The following is a 20326-nucleotide window of genomic DNA, read 5'->3' as shown; positions in this document are numbered from 1 at the left end:
GTTAGGTGGAAACATCTGCAGTAGGCCCACTTTGTTTTTCTTTTATATGCTGGGATATTCAGAGACTGGACCAGCCAGTCACTGCTTCTCTTTCTTATAGATCACCATACCCCTTTTTACTGTAAGAACTCAGAAAACGTTAGGCTTTCCAACCTTCTGCTTATGTTGTCTTTGATTCCAGATTCAAGTTCTTCCAGAAGGAGGTGAAACGCCACTCTTCAAGCAATTCTTTCGAGACTGGAAGGATAAAGATCAAAGTAATGGCTTTGGGAAAGTGTACGTCACAGAGAGAGTAGCAAGAATTGAGCAGATTGAGTTTGATGCTACCAAGTTACATGAGTCTCCACAGATGGCAGCCCAGCACAACATGGTGGATGATGGCTCAGGAAAAGTGGAGGTATGTGTGTTTTTCTTGCTTTCATTCTACCCAGCTTTTCTTTATTGAAGTAAATTTGCTTTGTATTGGTAGTCTTGTTCTCAGCTTGGTGTAGCAGTCAAAGTGTAGGGTCTGGGAAACCCAGGTTCAAATCCCCATTCTGCCATGCAGGGTCTCTGGTGACCTTGGGCCAGTCACACACTCTAGCCCAATATACTTTACAGGGTTGTGAGGGTGATATGGAAGAGGGGAGACCGATATACATCATCATGCACTGTTTGGAAGAAGGGAAGGATAAAAACGCAATGAATAAATACATGCAACAGGATGGATTTCTAAAAGCAGCCCAGATCATGAATGCACACTGTATATAGAGTGCGGACATCCAAAAACATCTGAAATCTGGCACTGTGTTCAAGACAGTGTTCTCTGAAAACTGGGGGTCCCTTGGATCCATAAAATACTGTTAGACATGCCTTTTATTTGCCTGAATATATACTTTAATCAGTGTTACATGAGGAGGCACGATAGCTTTTCCTGATGAAAGGCCTCTTACTCTTCCCACATCACATAGGATAGAGCTAGGGCTTCCAAGTCCATCGCAGGGGTGGAGGATCCCCCACCCCCAGGTCCTGTTGCCCACTGTCACTTTGAGCATAGAAACCATAGATTTTTCTGGTGATTCCTAGTACTATACTTTGTAATTTCCTGTATAAAGGTCTGATAAGTACATAAGGCTGCATTTTTACATTTTTCCTCTGGTGACTTTGTGCCCCCCTCCCAATCCCCCCACATGATGCCAGGCACTGTCTGGAAACCCTAGATATTTATTTTATTTATTTAAAACATTTTTATGCCACCCTTCTACTTGATCAGGGTCCACGAGGCAGCAAACTTGAAAACATGAAAACCTTTAAACAATAAATATAGTTAGAATTATAAAATATTACAAATCTCTCTGGAGATGGAGTACCGAAGTTTGGTGCCACAACTGAGGAGGCCCTTTTTTTGTGGCCGCCACCAATTTAATTTCACATGGTAGGGGCAACTGAAGCAGGGCCTCCACAGCAACCATTGCCTCCACCTGCCATCAGGGTTTTTTGTTTTGTTTTGTTTTGTTTGGGAAGATCCATCGCAATTGTTATAATAGTAGCCACAGCAGGAGGGATACTCCTGCCAATCCTCCTTCCTTCCTTCTCCCCCACCCCCATTGTGTGCAGCTTTTTTGTCCATGCAGGTCCCACAATCCCCAGCCTTTTCATTTGTCCAGCAGAGCCCTTTCTCCCTCTTGTGCCCCTGAGGAAGCTGGCAGGGCCCAGCCATTAATCTTCCAGGTGCATTAAGACTCTTTGTTGTTTTTGCTGTGGCAGGCTATTATAGCTAGCTGCCCTTTTGACATTTGTCAACTTATCAAAAGATCCATTTTGAAAATACGAATTCTTATATTTTCTTCTGTCCTAGATTTGGCGTGTCGAAAGCAGTGGCAGAATCCCCATAGAGCCTGAGACCTATGGACAGTTTTATGGTGGTGACTGCTATATCATACTGTACACCTATCCCAAAGGACAGATCATCTACACGTGGTATGTTCAGTTGAAGCTGTGCTGACCTTCACTTGCTGTACCCCCAGTGTGATTCCATTCACTACTCTGAAAGCCCACATCCTGCGGTGCAGACCTGAGGGGAGGAGAGTTTTTGAGGCGATCTTGGCAGTGACAGGAGCGGAAGAGAAGATTGCAGAGCTCTTTGCTCACCTATCCGGGATCTCCTTGGCTTTTCTCTGTTCCATATCTCTCATACTAATGTTGGCCCCAGCTATGTACGTCTAACATGTTGATAGCACCCCTGAGCTTTCAGGATGGGATCAATTATTCATTAGAGATAAAAAGTTGCAGATAAAAGGTGGAAAACAAGCAACTATACTTTCTCCCAATTAGTTCTCTTCTGCACTGTTTCCTACAGAGTTAGGGTGAAGCTTTATGAAATCCTAATGCAGATTTCTGTCCTCTCCCTCCATAGGCAAGGGGCAAATGCAACTAAAGATGAGCTGACAGCTTCAGCATTCTTGACTGTTCAGCTTGATCGATCGCTTATGGGACGGGCTGTACAGGTTTGTGCCTTCCTAATAAACTTGAAAATGTTGACAGTGCAAACATGAAGCCGCTTGAGAGTTCAACCAGTCTTGCTAGATTCTCTGTATATTTTGTGGGAGTATAAAATGAGATTGAATTTCTCAGCAATTTCTTCTACCAGTATTACCTATCCATGAATGTGCATACTTCTGTGCTCATGTTCCCATTCCAAAGAATGCCTAGTCTAATGGAGAAGGAAGTAGCAAGTTTGGAAAAGGGAAGAGAACGCATCCTCAGAAGTTCAGTGATTCTTCCCCCCTACCCCAGAAGAGTTTAGAAGGCCTTGGAAGTGAGATAATAGGTCTTTAGTACAAGGGGAACAGTTTTGGGGAAGAAGGTGCAGGGAAGGCTGGGTCTTTGTTAGGACTGAATCCCGGCCAAGGGGTATCATTCTGGCCTCAGCTGTCTCTGGGCTGGTTGGTTCCAACAGAGTCCTAGCAAATGCTGAGCAGCAACAGAATGAAGTTGTTGGCAAACGATTACAGGTTTAAGAAAGTGTAGGGGAGGAAGCTAGTGGTAATTTGAGTCAGGTAAATGTCCCAAGTGTCTGACATTTATATTTCCAGCAATATTCAATAGATGCTTCCCCCTTCTCCCTGCCCAGTTTATTTTTCAAGTGCATTCCCCTTAACTGGATGTTTTGGTTTATATAGTTGTGATTTAGCTTTTCACTTAGAGCTGCTTATTCCTTGACTAAGAACAACCCTGCCATACTTAAAGAAGGCTTGCATAACTGCTGTCTTGATAGAAAGGGATACACTGAAAGGATTTGAGAATCCTTGGGACACAACAATCTGCTAAACACAGAGATCATCCTAACACACTGAAGGTGCAGCCATCTTTTCTGTCACAAGATGGCACTGCACTACGTAACAATAAAAAGGAATCTCTGAGATGTGATTTTAACTGTTGTCGTCTTTGCAAATACTTGCATATTTACTTTGAAAGCTGGCAGCACCTGCCCAGAATTGTCAATCTCTTGTACACCCAAATAATGGTGTGTGAAGCTGGGTTCCTTTGGCCCTCTCCTTATCTGATGGCACCTCTATATCCATCGGTCAGACAAGGTGAGCCTCAGTTAAGTCACCTGAAGGGATGTCAGATGAAGAGGAAAGGGCCCTGCATCAGTCTTGCCTGCAAAAGGATGAGACTCTGAATCTCCAAAGACATTGATGTTTCTCTTCCTCTTCAAAATGATGACAGCACTGTATTGTAACAATGCTCTATAGATGCATTTTGGAATGCTCTCTTGGCTTAAATGTTCCCTGCAAACAGAAAAACAGCAAAGCAGGCCGAAGTAGGCTAGCACCTTTGTGCCTGATGTGCTATTTTTCTGCTTGCAAGGGGTGAAGGTTGATAAGGGAACACTCAGAAGCTGTCTTTTCTCCTCCCCATTACTGAAGCGGCACAGTCCACATTACCAATTCATTCTGCTGCACATGTAGACCCAGCAACGGTAGCTTTCTTTTCCGTATTTGCTGTTATACTTCCTTCATGTGTGTCTCTCCACCCACCCACCCCCCCCACTGGACAGTCTTTTTTAAAAGCTACTTGAGTTCACATTCTTTTCTTTCTTTCCCTCCCATTTCTTCTGCCCTCCATTTCTGTCTTCTTCTTCTTCTTCTTCTTCTTCTTCTTCTTCTTCTTCTTCTTCTTCTTCTTCTTCTTCTTCTTCTTCTTCTTCTTCTTCTTCTTCTTCTTCTTCTTGTTTTTGCAAATCCAGAAGTACGCTACTGTTAATGTAGGAGGGAAAGGAAAGTTCTTCATTTTAAATTCAGACTTTAGTTAGTATTATTTTTGCTTTTGACTCCAGTGATTCTGTATGTGCTGGAAACCAAGCACTAGGGAAGGCATAGGGTTGGGTTTAACAAGCTTTTCAGCTTCTGAAAAGGGAAGGAGAGGATCCTCTTTGCCTACCCCAAAGGCTATAATTAAGATCATGGGACCTGCATGGGCCTCTCACCATGTGGAATGAAGGCTGTAGGAAGGAAGAAAATTGGGTGACATGGATCGAAAAGGCTGCCTGGATCCAACCCAAATGTTTCTCATGGCATTTCTGCTCCATGATCAAGTTTCTGCTTTTTGGTAGCTTGGATGCTTTAGAAGGGCGCATTGCCACAGGCAATTAGTTCCTTGTTATTAACTGACAGCACTTGGGTATTTGAAGTGCCAAGATATTGTCAATGTGAGTGTGAATGGGCATTTTTATCTTCATCCTCCATGAGTTGGTCTAATCTTTTTAAAGCCAGAAATTTCTGGCTGCCCCACATTCTTATGGCAGTAAGTTCCACAGATCAGCTCTGCTTTTTGTGATTTCCTTTTAAAGAGTCCATCTAACTTTAGTCCTTAAATGTTAGCTCTTGTTGAAAATTAGTATAGTTTGTACATTTCCATTCTCAGACAGCCTTGTGTTTGCCCACACTGAGGCAGATACACAAACTGAGTGGAAATAGATATGACAGGAGAGCTTGCTTTCAGGTGCATTTCAGTGCATTCCTCACACCAAACCCATGCTGGAGTGTTATGATAGCAGGATTAAACTGGGAATGAGCATGTTACATTCGTAGTGGTGTGCAAGGCAAACATTAACTGCTTTCAAATGCCGTGACTGCATGGCCAACAGTAATCACACGCCTTAAATTATTCAATGCAACACTCTTGCATTCTTTTACCCTATGAACCATCTTTTTCTGTTGTCAGTCTGAGGCCAGGGGAGCAGGTAGCCTTTCAGGAGACTTTACAGAGTTGTGTCTGCGGTGTTGTGTTTTAGCAGATCCGAGTCTCCCAAGGCAAGGAACCTTTGCACTTGCTGAGTCTATTCAAAGACAAGCCACTCATTGTTTATAAGGATGGGACATCCAAGAAAGGTGGTCAGGTGCCTGCTCCTCCAACACGCTTGTTCCAGATCCGCAGAAATCTAGCTTACATCACCAGGATTGTAGAGGTAACAAATTTCACATCCACTAATCTATCCTCCAAGGAACAGCACTGAGGATAAACAAACGTTTATTGGTTTTGTTTAATTTTATATCTGCTTCTGTTTATGTTGGTGGATTTAATTCTTTGCTTTTTGCTGTTTGTTTTGTGGAATTGTTTGTATTATGTATGTCTGTTGTATGTTTAAAAAATTGTATTTATGCATATAATGTACATAATTTATATTACCATATAGATATAATGCCAATTTATGGACATACAAAAGACAAAAATGTGTACATTTTATGAGAACAGTTCAGAATGAGGAAATAAACAAAACCTTTGTGTAGCTAGCAGTGCAGTCTGTTGCTGCTGGGAGATTCAGGCTCTCTTTCTTGTTAGAAGAAGAAAATACTAGCAGGCATAAAAATCACTTTACTTTTGTATATGGGTTTCATACATAGATATTGGTTCAATGTCTGATTCCTTTCCTCCACTGAGACCCATTATGGTACAGCTCACATTCCTTCTGTAATATTATTTATGTCTTATATGGCTAAATTGGAGGCCTTACCTAAGAAAATTTTGTGGGAAAAACAAACCTATGTTCTATTTACTTGTAACATTCTGATTAGTGTTCTGTATCTCTTTATGTAATGGAATCTTTTTTAAAATTTCCAATAGCATGCAACACCAGTGAAGTTTACTCAGTGGTTTAGGGCGGCACTAGTTTTTGCCACCATGTTCAAAAATATGTGAGGTGCCCAATCAAAAGACTGAATCCCATCCCATTCTCACCACAGGTTGATGCCAATGCGAGTTCTTTGAATTCCAATGATGTCTTTGTTTTAAAACTGCCCCAAAACTCTGGATATACTTGGGTTGGTAAAGGAGCAAGCAAAGAAGAAGAAAAAGGAGCCCTATATGTAGCCAATGTCCTGAGATGCCAAACCTCTAGAATTGAAGAAGGTCAGGAACCAGGTTGGTACCCATGAAATCAGAACTCTCTTTAGCAATCAAGAAAGGGGCTCTCTCCTACTTGGAGAGAATGGTTCAAGACTGGCAGTGGTTTGATTGCTCTCTCTCTCTCTCTTTCTGCCTTCAGTAAGGGGCATGTATTAGAGAGAGTCCTGGTAGGGTGGGCAATGACAACATCAAAGGGAAATGAGGACCAATGGGAGGAGGAAGTCTGCTCCCTCAATACCGGGGTTTCATCAAGTATATGTTGTGTTTTATGTTGTGTATTCCAGGGGAATTTTGGAAAGCCCTTGGTGGAAAGAAAGAATATCAGACATCTGCCCAGTTGCTGACTGAGTCGGAAGACCACCCTCCTCGTCTCTATGGGTGTTCGAATAAGACTGGCAGATTTATTGTATGTCTCTCTGCTCTGTTTTTGCTTGATTTTAGTGATTCTGCGTGTGTTGATACAGTCTGCTATGATCTGAACCTTGAACAAGGTCATTCAAAAATTATCCCTTGCTGGGGAGCATAAAGTCACGAGGGAGGGGGTTCATTGCAACTTGGAATTCATGCCTTGTGTGACTGATGGCATTAAAGAGTCATGCCACCGTCCACCAGCAGTCCTATTTCTCTGTCCTACTCATCCCATTTATGCAACTTTCTGTTTGGTCAGTGTTTTTCTCTCCAGCCACTTTGCAAAATGTTACTATATGTATTGTGCATTTTGAGCATATGCTTGGTCAAAGAGGTGTTGACCATTTTGGTAGGCTAAGATCCAAAGTATGCCAGGGTTCTGAATGCAAGCATGATGTAGGCTGTGATCTTGATAACACCTTCCTAGGTATAAGCCCTATTGGATAAAATGGTACTTACTCCAGAGTAGCTTGGCTTAGAATTGCTGCCTTAGTTACTTTTTGTCTTGTTTATTTCATGGCTAGAAACCATCTCTGCCCACCTCTTGCCTTGAACATCCTGTCGATGGGGGTCCCCACGAGCCAGTTGTGACTTGATGGCATGTTATTCATTCAAAGCCCTACACTAATTTAATAGAGTTGGAAACATGGGAGCCTGTTAAGAATGCTGACTATCAGGCCCGTAGCTAGGAAAATTTTTTTGGGGTGTGTGTGTGCCGGGGGTGTGTGCTAATTTAATTAACAGAGCCCCCCCCCAATTCCTAGCTATGAGCCAGCAGAGACTTCAAGCGGACTTGCTGCTCCCAAAGAAGCATGCACCCTGTTGTACCCATAGTTGTGCATTCATATATGCTTCTCTGCGCTCTGCTGTGGATGCACAAGCCAGGCATATCCCCATGCATCCCTTTTCTCTCTCAAATAGAATGGAATCGAACCAGAGTTCTGTTCTTTTTTAAAAATTTGACACGCTTCCCAAAGTATCTGCAACAAAGAGCTAAGAATAAAAGGATCACTGCCACCCCCACCTCCACACCCCAGCAAGAGGAGAGTTACTCAGTCACCTGAGTTGACTGACCCCGACAATCACTCACAAAAGAGACTCTGGCCAAACACACTGCAGAACAAAGCTGCTCATTTTTAAAACTGAGTGAAATCTAGTTGACTTTAAACTCTGCACCCCGCTCTATCATTGGTGACTTTGTGCTAATCACGCACTCTCAGCCTACCCTACTTCACAGGATTGTTGTGAGAAAGAAATGGAGGATAAGAGAATCACATCAATGGCTTTGGGTCCCCACTGAGAAGGAAGGCCGTATGGGGGTAGAAAGTGCTGGCAAGTCATAGCTGACTTAAGTGAAGTGAATAAATAAACATTAAGTGACTGCTTCATTCTTCCAATTAAAAATCAGTCTTCAGCAGGTCTACTCAAAATCCTATTCAGGTGTGTCCAATGGAGTTTACTCCCAGGAAAGTGTTCTTGAGATTGCATTATTAGTAGCTTTATAGCTTATCAAAGGATAGCAGCTTATTCATTAGTGAACTAGCAGGTGCTGATACATATTCCCACACACATCTGCCCTGATTTACAGAAACTCAGTGTTCTGTACTGTTGCCTATGAACAAAATCTGCTAATTGGAGCTTTTGTAATATGTTACTGGGTGTCTAGTTAGTTTAACGGATTTGCTGCATTTCATTCTTTGATTAAATCCTTTCTGAACTGCTTCTGCAGAGACTGTACAATTTCTACAGTGCTTAAAAAATAAGGGCTGGCTTCATATTCAGTGGAGTCACATGGGAGATAATCCAGTGCTGTGGATGGGCAGGTATAATGCCACCATGGCTGTATTAATACATCAGATGTAACCAAGGCTGAGGAAAATGTCCACAAATCTAGGCTTAGTTTCTTGTGGATAAGTGGGTTAACCAGAATTAGTTCACCCCCACCCTCTTTAATTGTGATTCCAAGCTGGGATTAAACCCTGCGTTGGTCTCTTAGTTAGCTGGGCAGAGTTTAACTTGGCTATATGGGTGCTTACCCAGGACTTTTGGTGTGAGAAGGGATGAGAGGTAGGAACCAGGCATGTGTATGAGCCTAGCTATTGCCAGATTCATGCATCCCCCCCCAACTCTTTATCATGGTTAAATGTGATGTCTGAATGTACCCTTGTAGTATCTTGGATTCTGACTGGCCAAGCAGAAAGTATATTACATTGCTTGGCATTTAGAAATATGTAAAAATCACAGAAATTACAGTATCCAGCAAGACTGGCCAGGATTCCAACTGAGAGACAGAAGAGACAGAAATTACATACAGAAATATGAAATATATATCATATCCCATATTTCATGTATATACGGTACACTTTTTTATTTATAGAGAAACAGACACATGGCTTAAATACTGACATTAAGAAAAATAAAATAGCTAAACACACACACACATGTAAGAAAAATACTATTCTTAAATAAGTTCATTCATAAATCAGGGAGCATTTTAGATTACACTATGGTATTTTGTTTAGGGGAATATACAATACAGCAGTGGTTTTCCTTGTGCGTTATAGATTGAGGAGGTTCCTGGAGAATTCACTCAGGATGATTTAGCTGAAGATGATGTCATGCTGTTGGATACTTGGGATCAGGTAAGACATATTTTGTGAATACAGTTTTGTGATACCTGCAAGGCCTGATTTACACATTCAGCAGAATGACGTATAGAATGCTGAGGGGGAAGGATCAGGTAGGGGTGTGCAGAAAAAATCGGCTTCTTTTGGATTTGAGTCCATTGGATTAAAAAAAAATCAGTATTTCCTGATGTTTCCGAATCCCAATATCGGTATGATATTGGAATTTGGGTAAATAATTGGGAAACCTGAATTTATTTAACATTTAAAAATGCCTTCCTCCACTCATGGAGTCGCACTGCTGCAGTGGCATGCCTCCATGAGTGAAGGGAAGTTAAATGCCTTCTCCCTTCACTTGCAGAGGTGTACTGCCGAGGCGGCACGACTCTGCGAGTGAAGGGAAGGCAATTTAAAATGTCTTCCTTTTATTTGTGGAGGCGTGCTGCTGAGGTGGGGGGACTCCATGAGTGAAGGAAATGCCTCCTTCAAGCCACTCTGTGTGACTTGGCAATATGGCTGGCCCGAATAAAAAAAGTTTGTTTTTTTAAAAATGCAGGCGTCTACAAAATGTGCTGCATCTTGAGACAAGCTCCACAGCATACAAAAGGCAAGGCTGGAAACGGTCTCCCTGTGTCACCCCATATGGCACCACAAGTTGGGGGTGAGGGAGGGAGGGAGGGGAGCAAAGGAAAAGCCCTAAGGGAAGTGACAGTAGGGTTGCCAGCTTCCGGTTGGGAAATACCTGGAGATCTGGGGGCTGGATACTCAGGAGGGTGGGATTTGGAGAGGGACATCAATGGGATATAATTAGGGTTGCCAAATCCAAATTGTCCGGGAGCGGGGGGCTCCCGGACGGCGTCCTCTTCGTGTGCGCGCGCGCCGCGTGTGCGTCACCCGGAAGTGATGTTACACGCTGGGGGCGGGGCCACGCCATTTGAGGGGAAAACTCTTCGTTTCCCCCTCAAATGGCGTGGCCCCGCCCCCAGCGTGTGACGTCACTTCCGGGTGACGCACACGCGGGGGTGGGGTTTCCCCCGGGCCCCGATTCCGCGGGAGCGGGAATCGGGGCTCGAAACCGGGGGGAATTCCGCCCCCCGGGGTTTTTTGGGAACCCTAGATATAATGCCATCAGGTCCAGCCTCCAAAGCTGCCATTTTCTCCAGGGAAAGTGATCTCTTTAGTGTGGAGATCAGCTGTAATCCCAGAAGATCTTCAGCCACTACCTGGAGGTTGGGAACCCTATGTGGCAGGGAGTGGGGAGGGAGGGAAAGTTAGATGAGGCACCCAGGGATAACTTTGGTGCAGGCATGTAGCATTTGGGATTTGAGGCCTACTCCACAGCAAGGGCCTATTCTAGAGTAAGATGGCCAGGAAAGATGTGTGGCCAGGGGGAAGTGGTTAAAAGGAAGAGGCAAGCAGTACTGGGGAAGGAAGCAGGGCCAGTAGCTGGCACTGGCAGAAAAGTAGGGAATAGGGCAGCCAGCAAGGTTTGGAGTCTCCACAGCTAAAAAAGACCAGTCTCCGGGGACTGCTGCTTTGGAGGAAGTAGGGTTGCCAGGTCTCTTAGTTATTGCGGCGGGAAGGGGGGAGAAGCTCCTGGTCTGGGACATTCTTGCATGCAAGCTGTGATGGCATCACCTGGAAGTGATGTCATCACACTAGGCACGTTGCCAGTGGATGCTCTAGGATTCAGCTTGAAAACTCTATGATACCATAGAGTTTTCAGGCCGAATGCTAGTGCATCCCCCTGGCAATGTGCCCAGTGTGATGACATCACCTCAGAGTGATTACTTTGGGGGTGGGGATCCCCCTGCTGGCTGGATAGAGGCCGGTGGGTTGGGAGCCCCTTGAGTGGGCAACCCCCCCCAGGGGATCTGGCAGCCCTAGGAGGAAGGGAGACCCTCAGGCTGTTGCAGCAGGGACAGTAGAGGCATTACTGTTCTAAACTGGATGTAAAGTAAAGCGATACAGGAAATGGGTTTCATACAGCATTGTAGGAAGTGTTATGAACATTTTAAACAGCACACCACAGCAATTCAGAAGTGCAGCAAAGGGGTAGAAAATGGAATAAAGCAGTTTCCCTCAAAAGCGGCTCAACCACGCTTTGCTAACCCAATGAAAGTGGGTTTGTATGAACAGGTAAATAAATTCTGCTAGCAGCCGGTTACTAAAATGGGTCTCTCTGAAATGACAGAAAAAATTTCATTAGCAACCACTTACTAAAACGTTATACCAAGGCAGTTTGAAAAGGGCCATAGTTACCACTGGGTACAGTCCTGCAGAAAGAGAGGAGCAGAATGAGGCTGCAGCTACAGGACTTCCTGGAACGTGGGACTAAAGAATTCCTAAAATTGGGCCAGAAGCAGGCAACAGAGAGGATGGGTGTTGTTTGTCCAGCAGGTATGACCATTTAGTCCATAAACCTTTGTTTGAAGGCAGTTTATACCATTAAAAGAGACTCTCCTCCCTTGGAGTCTGGCTATTGTCAGGGAGATTGGAAGAAAATGTAATTCCTGGTGGGGAGGAAACCCTGGCCTCGGGAGCTTCACAACCGGTAATGCTAGTTTTTGGTTTGTAGACTGACTGTTCCACAGGTGACTGTTCAGTAGTGGTAATTGTTTTGGGACTTAGGGTTGCCAGGTCCCTCCAGGCCACTAGTGGGGGGTGGGGTGGGGAAAGGATTGCCAGACCTAGGTTGGGAAACTCCTGGAGATTTGGGCATGGATCCGAGGGCAAACAGGAACCTCAGTGGGGTAGAATTGCCATAGAGTCCACCCTCCCATGTTCTCCAGGGGAACTGATCACTGTAGTCTGGACATGAGCTGTAATTCCAGGAGATCTCCAGGTCTCACCTGGAGGCTGGCAACCCTACACAGGACAAGAAATTGACAATCCTGCCTTCCTCATTCTAGGCATACCTTTGCTCATTACAGGATTAGCCACTTACTCCTCATCCCTTAGGAGAGAAACTTCATTGCTTCTTGGCTTTTTGGCTAAGAACAAATATGTGAAAGAGAAAGTTCCTTATTTTGGCAATCACAATCCAGAGATCCTCCCCATAGTTAACATAGCAGAATCCTTTGCTCCTGTGAATCAAGGGCCTAAGAGGAACTTATGGCTTTAAGGAAAGTGGGAAATAATCAATGACTTGGTGGCCAGTGAGAAAATGGGTCAGAAGAAAAGCACCACACAGCCTAAAGGGGAAAAGGTAAACATTAAAAGGGAAATTTTGGAGACTGTGAGCCAGAGAACCCAAAAAAGAAAGTAGTAGCCTCAAGGACTGAATTTTAAATAGTGATGGAGTTTGACTGTAGGCCACTGATTTTTTTTGTGGAGTTGCTTCAGATTTGCACCATCACCCGTGTCTGTATATTTTTGTCATACTTTAGGTATTTGTCTGGATTGGTAAAGATGCAAATGAAACAGAACGTACTGAGTCAGTTAAATCAGGTAAGGAATCAAATAATTCTCAAACTTTGGCAAGTGGAGGACTCCATCCTCCCCATTTTGCTTCCAGAAAATTCACAGACTCCAAGTCCGCCCCCTTCATTGGTACCCATCATCATGTGCTGAAGAGTTCCTTCTCAAAGTGCACAGCATGCTGCACGTGCCACATTGGAGTCCTTCATTCTCTAGTGCAGTGGTACTTAGTCCATGGCTTGTGGAGAGCCTCGTCTGCAATAGATGGTGTTGGAAAGCACTGTCAGGTTGTAGCCAACTTATGAAGAGATCGTCAGAGGTGGGGTACCATTTCCTATCTCTGCGTAGCAACCCTGGACTTCTTGCAGGTCTCTCATCCATGGCCGACCCTGCTTAGCTTCTGAGATCTGATGAGACTGGGCTAGTCCGGGCGATCTGCAATTACCATCAACCCAAATAGCCACATAACTACTGTGCTCCCTCTGTGCTACCCCCACCAACCCCACATACACACAGCGGCTGTTTCAACGTAGGAGTCAACTGCCAACTACAAGCCTCACCAGGCAATGGTCTTACTCACCTTCCTGAAACACAGGATGGGTGCAACATTGGGGAATGGTGGTCACAGGTGGGCATGTCAGAGTGCCACATGTAATTCCCAAGCTTTTGAATGGGGTTCACTGGTCTAATGTATTCAGAACAATACAAGAAGAACTATATCAGCTTCGCATTAAAAGAAGGTTTAAGTAAAATGTTTGTTTTACCTGTACATGGCCTGCAGGGCAGGTCTCAAAGGGCAGCCATTTCTACAGGGCCACAGGTCGGAAGTCACGGGCCCAAGTTCTACTCAGGTCCCTGCCACACGGCAGAAAAAACCCCGGGCAAAGTGCGGCTAATCAGAGCCGCACCAAAATAGAGACGCCGCAGCGGGATCCCATGCGGCGCCATTGCTCCCTGGCACGATCAGATGCCAGGGAGGAAGCCACGGTCGGGAGGGGGAGGCTGCCGAACTGCGCATGTCTGAGCATGCACAGTTCGGCCAGGAGCCGGGGATGTGCCGGCGGAAGGACGCGCCGGCGATCCCACGGCTGGCCTTGATGCGGACTTGCCGGAAGAACCACCTCGGTAGGTGGTTTATTTTTGCTGCGGTGTTTTGGGCGGAAGGGCCGGATCGGGGACGGGTGCGCAATGCTTCCCAGATGTTGCGGTGGGATCGCGCCCGTTTGCTCCGCCCCCGATCTGTCCCTCTCCCGGCCCAAAACCTCTCATGTGACCGGGGTCTCAGTCTCTGATTGGAAGTGTCTTTTATGCCAAGGACAGCCAGCAACATCCTAACTGATTAGTAGCTTCTAACCAGGGTAGGCAGGAGGGAAAACATTCAGAGCTGCTCACAGAAATAGAAAAACACCAGTGTCACATACAACCTGAACCTCTGGTATTCAGTTGAAACCCTTGAAACCCACAATTGGCTATTATTGTCTTGAATGCAGAGAGGTGTTTTGCTGTGCTGTGGTAAAATGTTTTTGCATTGGAAAATAGTGTGTGGGGGGAATCAGTTTTATAACAAATGCAACTATGATGACAGTATTAAGACTGTACTGCCTTGGAACTCAGCCAATTAGGGTTCCTTGATCAGAGCTACTGGATCCCAATCTGTGCTTTCTGACAAGGGCTCTGAGGTGATCTGGAAACTGTGTGAGGAGAGTCAGTCTTAGCCGTTAACTGAGGACAGGGTGTTCTTTCTGGTCTCTCTCCGCGGCCTGTTTTCACTTTGGGGACAGGCTGGTCTGGGAGAGGGAGAGCTCCACTGGGCTCAGCGTGAGTGCTAGGCAGGCTGTGGGCCGGGAAGTAGAACCGGTAGCTGCGTTAATGTTTATTTTGCCTTTTCAACCCTGTTATACCGTTTTAAAGCACCTTGCCTTGTCTTGTTTGTCCCTGCCCCAGTGTTTTTTTAATAAACCCTTTTTGTGTAATTATTTTCTCTGCCTGGGTCAATCACACCTGTGTGTTCTCGGCTGAAAAAGGAGCATGTTGGATGGGCCTGGGAGGGTACTCTGGGCCTTCTCAACAGGGGCCTGAAGTCCAGAGTGGTAGCGGTGGAAGGTAGAGACCCCTGGGGTCATGACAGGCTCATAGACCCGTGGGGTCCTGGGACTGCAGTCTGAGAAATGCTCAAATTATTCAAACTGGGGTTGGGATAGATGCCAAAGTATTTCAGAGAATAAAAACAGTCTTATAAAATGCTGCCTCAGACTAACTAAATTTTTCACAGGAGATTAAGGTGATCCTGAAGTCTATTTTTACATTACCTTTGTGACCTAATAGTAATTTCTCTGTCCACATGGGGTTTCCTCATATGTATGTGTTATGCCAGAACTTTTTTGTGATTCCTTAACTTTTCCCTTATGGTTATGTGCCCTGGGTTCAGTGCGGTTGGGAAGCATATTGTCCTACTTCCCTATAGCATCATGGTATATTGTGCACTTCCTGGGGTTTCCCTGGTTTTCCCAATCTTCTCAAACCTGCTTTGCTCCTATGTTTTGGGGAAGTCTGGACAGCTGCCATGTGGGTAGACAACTTTGGATTTTTCCATTTGCATCCACATGACAGCCATTTTGTTACAGCAATCAACACATCAGGTTTTCTGCATTTCTAGCTTTCATTTTTTAAAAAAACGTCTCTAGCCCTTTTTCTTGCAGAGATATAAGGGGAAAAGCATATTTCTTCAACAAAAGGAGATATTTGAAAGATCTAGGAATTCAGCAGTCATCACACACAGATTGTTATAATGTTATGATGATATTAAACTGCAGATTTTTTTTTAAAAACCCTGAAAAGCCCCATTGTTTTGGTGGGAGGGGAGGATTGCTGCTAATGAAAGATTGGGACAGGGAAACTTGCCATGTGGAAGCCCCTGTGCTGTATCAACAGTGAAACCATATAAGCCTGTCCCCCTTTAGAAAATATCCTAGAGAAATTATCCTCAACTGTTATGAGGTAACTGTCTTTATACATCAGTGGTATAACTGTTGCTGAAATTATACAGCTGAAGGATAATATTTTAAATCAAAAAAGTTCATCAGTGCACATTTGGTAAAACATTAATAAATTTCTCAATAAAATCCAGTTCCCAAAATTGTCATTCTTCAGTATGACCATGCAACATGCCACAGGCAGGGCTTTTCGGATGAAAGGGCACGACTGTGTAGAAGGGAGTTGGAGTTACAAAGAAGAGAAAGAAGATGTGGGGTGAGGGATTTCTGACTGAGTTTTAACATGAAGGTTTTTAATACTTTTCTATGATGCAAATTAATATCTTGCAAATTAATATCTTGCATATTAATTTGTTTTAGCTAAACGTTACATTGATACTGATCCTTCTGGACGAGATAAAGGCACTCCAATTGTAATAGTGAAACAAGGATATGAGCCACCAACGTTCACAGGCTGGTTCTTGGCCTGGGATTACAGCAAATGGAAAAACTGAACAGGCAAAGACGGGAGCAGCCACAGAAGAGGTTATCAAAGCTCAACAGTTCTCCAGTGGTTTTCAGCATGTGCTTATATATCAATGTTTATGCAGTTGTTATTATGGTCCATATTCCACTGTGTATGTGTAAAATCTTTCCCTCGTGTGTGTGTAAAGTGCCGTCGAGTCACAGCCGACTTATAGCAAGCCCAGCAAGGGGCTTTCAAGTCAAGGGGAAGCAGAGGAGTGTTGCCATTGCCTTCCTCTTCAGACTCTTCCTTGGTGGTGTCCTTTCCAAATATGGACCCTACTTAGCTTCCATGATCTGGCAAGATCAGGCTATACCATGCTGCCTTCCCTTCCGTTTCCCTCTTATGTATGTGTAAAGTGCTTTCAAGTCTCAGCCGACTTATGACAACCCCAGCAGGATGCTTTCAAGGCAACTGAGAAGCAGAGGTGGTTTGCCATTGCCTCCTCTGCAAACCCTTCCTTGGTAGTCTCCCTTCCAAGTACCAACCGTGCTTAGCTTCTGACAAGGTCAGGCTATACCATGCCACCTTTCCTCCCCTTTCCCTCTTACACACACAAACAACTATTACTAAATAAAGTTTGCGTTCTGTAAGCATAGATACCTGTTCCTATGTGCTACTGGGAATCCACCTTCCGAAAACTTATTGATTCTTCAAGTGCATGAAGGAAGACGTCCTGTGCTTCTTACTGCACCTGGAAATTCCTTCTCCAAATCCATGTTTGAGAAGAAACAGTGGAATGTCCACCTGTAGCTCATGTAGTGGCCTTTATTGGAAAGACTGATGTAAAAACACCCTTTCCCCAGATTTTTCAACAATCTATTACATGTGTACCACATTTCAGCTTCACAGCTACTGAGAACCATGAATCATTTTTGGTTATCCTCCAGGTCCCTTCTGTTGAGAGAAATATAGAAATATCAGAGTTTAACTTTACTGTGATGGTGGAAAGTGCTGTCAAATCACAGCTGGCTTATGGTGACCGCATGGGGTTTTCAAGGCAGGAGGCGTTCAGAGATGGTTTGCCATTGGTGTAATGGTTAAGTGTGCGGACTCTAATCTGAGAGAACTGGATTTGATTCCCTGCTCCTCCACTTGCAGCTGCTGGTGTGACCTTGGGTCAGTCATAAGTTCTTTCAGAGCTGTTCTCTCAAGAGCAGTTCTTGAGAGAGCTCTCTTAGCCCCACCTACCTCACAGGTTGTCTGTTGTGGGGAGGGGAAGGGAAAGGAGTTTGTAAGCCGCTCTGAGACTCCAAGTGAAGGGCGAGCTATAAATCCAATCTCTTCTTCTTCGTCATTGTCTGCCTCCACATCATGACCCTGGTATTCCTTGGAGGTCTCCCATCCAAATACTAGTTAGGGCCAACCCTGCTCAGCTTCTGAGATCTGATGAGATCGGGCTAGCCTGGGCTATCCAGATCAGGAATACCAGCCTCTGCTGTAATCATAGTATATTGGAAACGAAACCGTGGCCCAGCAAGAAACAAGTGAAACACATTGATTTTTATTTTTAAAAGATTTGGCAAATTGTGTTATGGTGTGTTGCCTAAAATACTGGCTCCATCCAGTGGACAGAGAGATCATTTTCCTAATGTCGGATCTCTATGTAGAACCAAGTATTCACAGCCCCAGCAGAATGACCAGGGGAGGAGAAAGTGGAAGGCTATTTATGCCTCTCGCATGAGGCTTAGGAAAAGGGAAGGTTGTATGAAATTTGAGGTAGAACTGTGAGTGATGGGTGTAGACCTGGAAGGGGATGCAGGGCTGTCCCAGAATACCTAAATAACTGAAACAGGCCTTGATAAACCATCCATTGTATGTTTCTCCATTATTTTAACCTTTTCACCACTCTTCAGAATGAAGTGCTCTGCTTGTGTTGCTGAAAACTTCCCACCTTTCCTTCTGTGCCAAAATTTGTGGTCTTTGCACATATGTATCTTTCCTTCCTGTGCCAAAAATGCCATACTACTACTTTGGATTGATTTTTCCTCTTAGTACCATAAGGTTTGTAGGATGGCCCTGGAAGGCCTCCCTGTGCCTTCCCCGGGCAAGCCAGCCCTTGGACAGGCTGGGGAAGGGGCTTTTGACAGCAAAAATTGGAGAGGGGCTGTTTGTCCTATTGCTGGGGGATGCACCATATATAACTTAGTTTATAACGTTTGTACTAATTAGCATAGGTATGCAGCTTTAAAGTAGTGCAATCCTAAACAGAGTTACACCCTTCTGTGTAAGTCTGCTTAGGATTGCACTGCAAGTTCTGTACAAGCAAAATTGCAAATATACCCAGGGCCTGGGAGGGAAAACTGCAAACTGCTGCACCCTATGCTACCATAGCATATATATATATCAAGTGTTCCCATCAGAGAGTCAGAAAACAAACCAGCCAAAAACTGAAATTAGAGAACAAACCTTGCAGGAAACAAAAGAAAACATTATTTGAACAGAAACACACAGTAATTATAGTTAGTCCTACCTAAATATTTGGATGTCAGGTTAATCTTTATAACATTGAAAACCCTGGACTCTTTAATAATGTATTGTCTTGTCAAGAACATTATCTCATATTACTTGTCACCAAGCAATGACTTTAAACAAGAAACATATTCTTGAAAATATGGCACATATCTACAGTATATGCAGGAATTATCATTACCAAATGCTATAGCTTGTTTTGAAGAATTTTTTTTCATGCTATACATTTTGAGAGAGTAAACCCTTGTCTTTAAAACATTCCACATTACAAAAGGAAAATAGAGGGATTTTCTTTTTCAGTAACCAAAATTTCCCACATTTTCCACTGGATTTTTTAAAAAGAAGAAATCTTGAATTTTTCTGGAGGTTTCTTCTGGCCTTCACATCTCTACTCTGCCTTCACCACTTTTTTTTTCTCTTTCCTGAACACGTAACAAGAAAGTTGCTCAGTTGTTCCAGAAAACATAGGAACATGTTGCTAAATTAACTTGCCATTTCTATCAAAAGTTCCCTTTAAATGGCTTGTGAAAATGTATGGCCGTGTGTGTTCCACATCCTGAAAGGCATATGTGGTTCAAAATGAATGCTCATTGTTATTTTGATATGAACCTGGATATGTATCCAGATGCACATCCAGACTTTATCTACATGGGTTGTTCATGATCCAGCATGGAAACCATATATGGAAGCTTGCTTCCTCATACAGATCTCCTTTGTTGGATCTATGTGCCTTTGTGCTAAGTTGAACGTCTGTTTTTATATCTATGTTGTATTGATTTGGTGGTATTTTTTAATCAAAGAAATGTTTGAATAAAGTGACAATAAATGAGCAATACTGTAAAGTTTCCACAATCATTTAATAGTTTTTAAAACAAAACTTGTGGGACACATATAGACATATGCCTTATTCTGCCAATAAATAATAAATACAAGTTCTGAGCAAACTTTTTCAGTTGTTGCTGTTTTTGTCCTATGTATTCAGTTTGACTTAATGACATACTCCTAGATTTTATTCTAATTTTGTAGAGACAGACTCTCCAATATTTAATGTAGTTTACTCTGAAAGAAGTAATCATGAATAAAATTAGCTCATTATAACTGATATATAGAGGAGTATCTAATGAAAGCCGTAACTCAAGTATTGTTCCAGTCATCTCTTCATCCTTATACCAGAAATGTGTTGCTACTGGACTGATCTACCAAATATGCCACTTCCATCACTACAGTGTACCTCTTGTTTCACATAACATGTTTCATGTAATATACCATCTTGGCATCTACTTAAAAACAGTTTCTCCTATGTTAGCATACAGAGAAAAATGCCACATGTCAAATGTATGGAAATTCCAACATCCTGCCCTCTAGCTAATTGGATAGCCCTTAATTTGTTTAGATTTACAACAGAAATCCAGCAAGATTTTAATCTTTTACTACTGATCTTTTTTAATGCTGATATAGTTAACAGTGTGTATAAATCCATTCAAGCAATAGGCTCAGAAGGTTGTAACTTTGTT

At 43.7% G+C, this 20326-nt stretch overlaps 1 protein-coding gene across 1 annotated transcript in view; it reads left to right on the top strand.

The window, feature by feature from the left end:
- Positions 1 to 16526, top strand: part of SCIN (scinderin) — a 52361-nt gene extending 35835 nt beyond the window's left edge. The window contains exons 6-14 of the mRNA XM_015419606.1: positions 182 to 397; positions 1838 to 1959; positions 2396 to 2486; positions 5282 to 5452; positions 6228 to 6405; positions 6675 to 6796; positions 9363 to 9440; positions 12812 to 12872; positions 16196 to 16526. Coding sequence (XP_015275092.1) covers positions 182 to 397; positions 1838 to 1959; positions 2396 to 2486; positions 5282 to 5452; positions 6228 to 6405; positions 6675 to 6796; positions 9363 to 9440; positions 12812 to 12872; positions 16196 to 16329 — 1173 coding nt within the window. The 3' untranslated portion in view covers positions 16330 to 16526. The remainder of the gene's footprint in view (positions 1 to 181; positions 398 to 1837; positions 1960 to 2395; positions 2487 to 5281; positions 5453 to 6227; positions 6406 to 6674; positions 6797 to 9362; positions 9441 to 12811; positions 12873 to 16195) is intronic.
- Positions 16527 to 20326: the final 3800 nt, after the last annotated feature.

This window comes from Gekko japonicus, unplaced genomic scaffold, assembly GCF_001447785.1.
Source record: "Gekko japonicus isolate JY-2015 unplaced genomic scaffold, Gekko_japonicus_V1.1 scaffold1060, whole genome shotgun sequence".
NCBI lineage: Eukaryota > Metazoa > Chordata > Lepidosauria > Squamata > Gekkonidae > Gekko > Gekko japonicus.
Note: the sequence above shows the minus strand (reverse complement) of the source record. Positions and strands in the feature narration are given on the sequence as shown.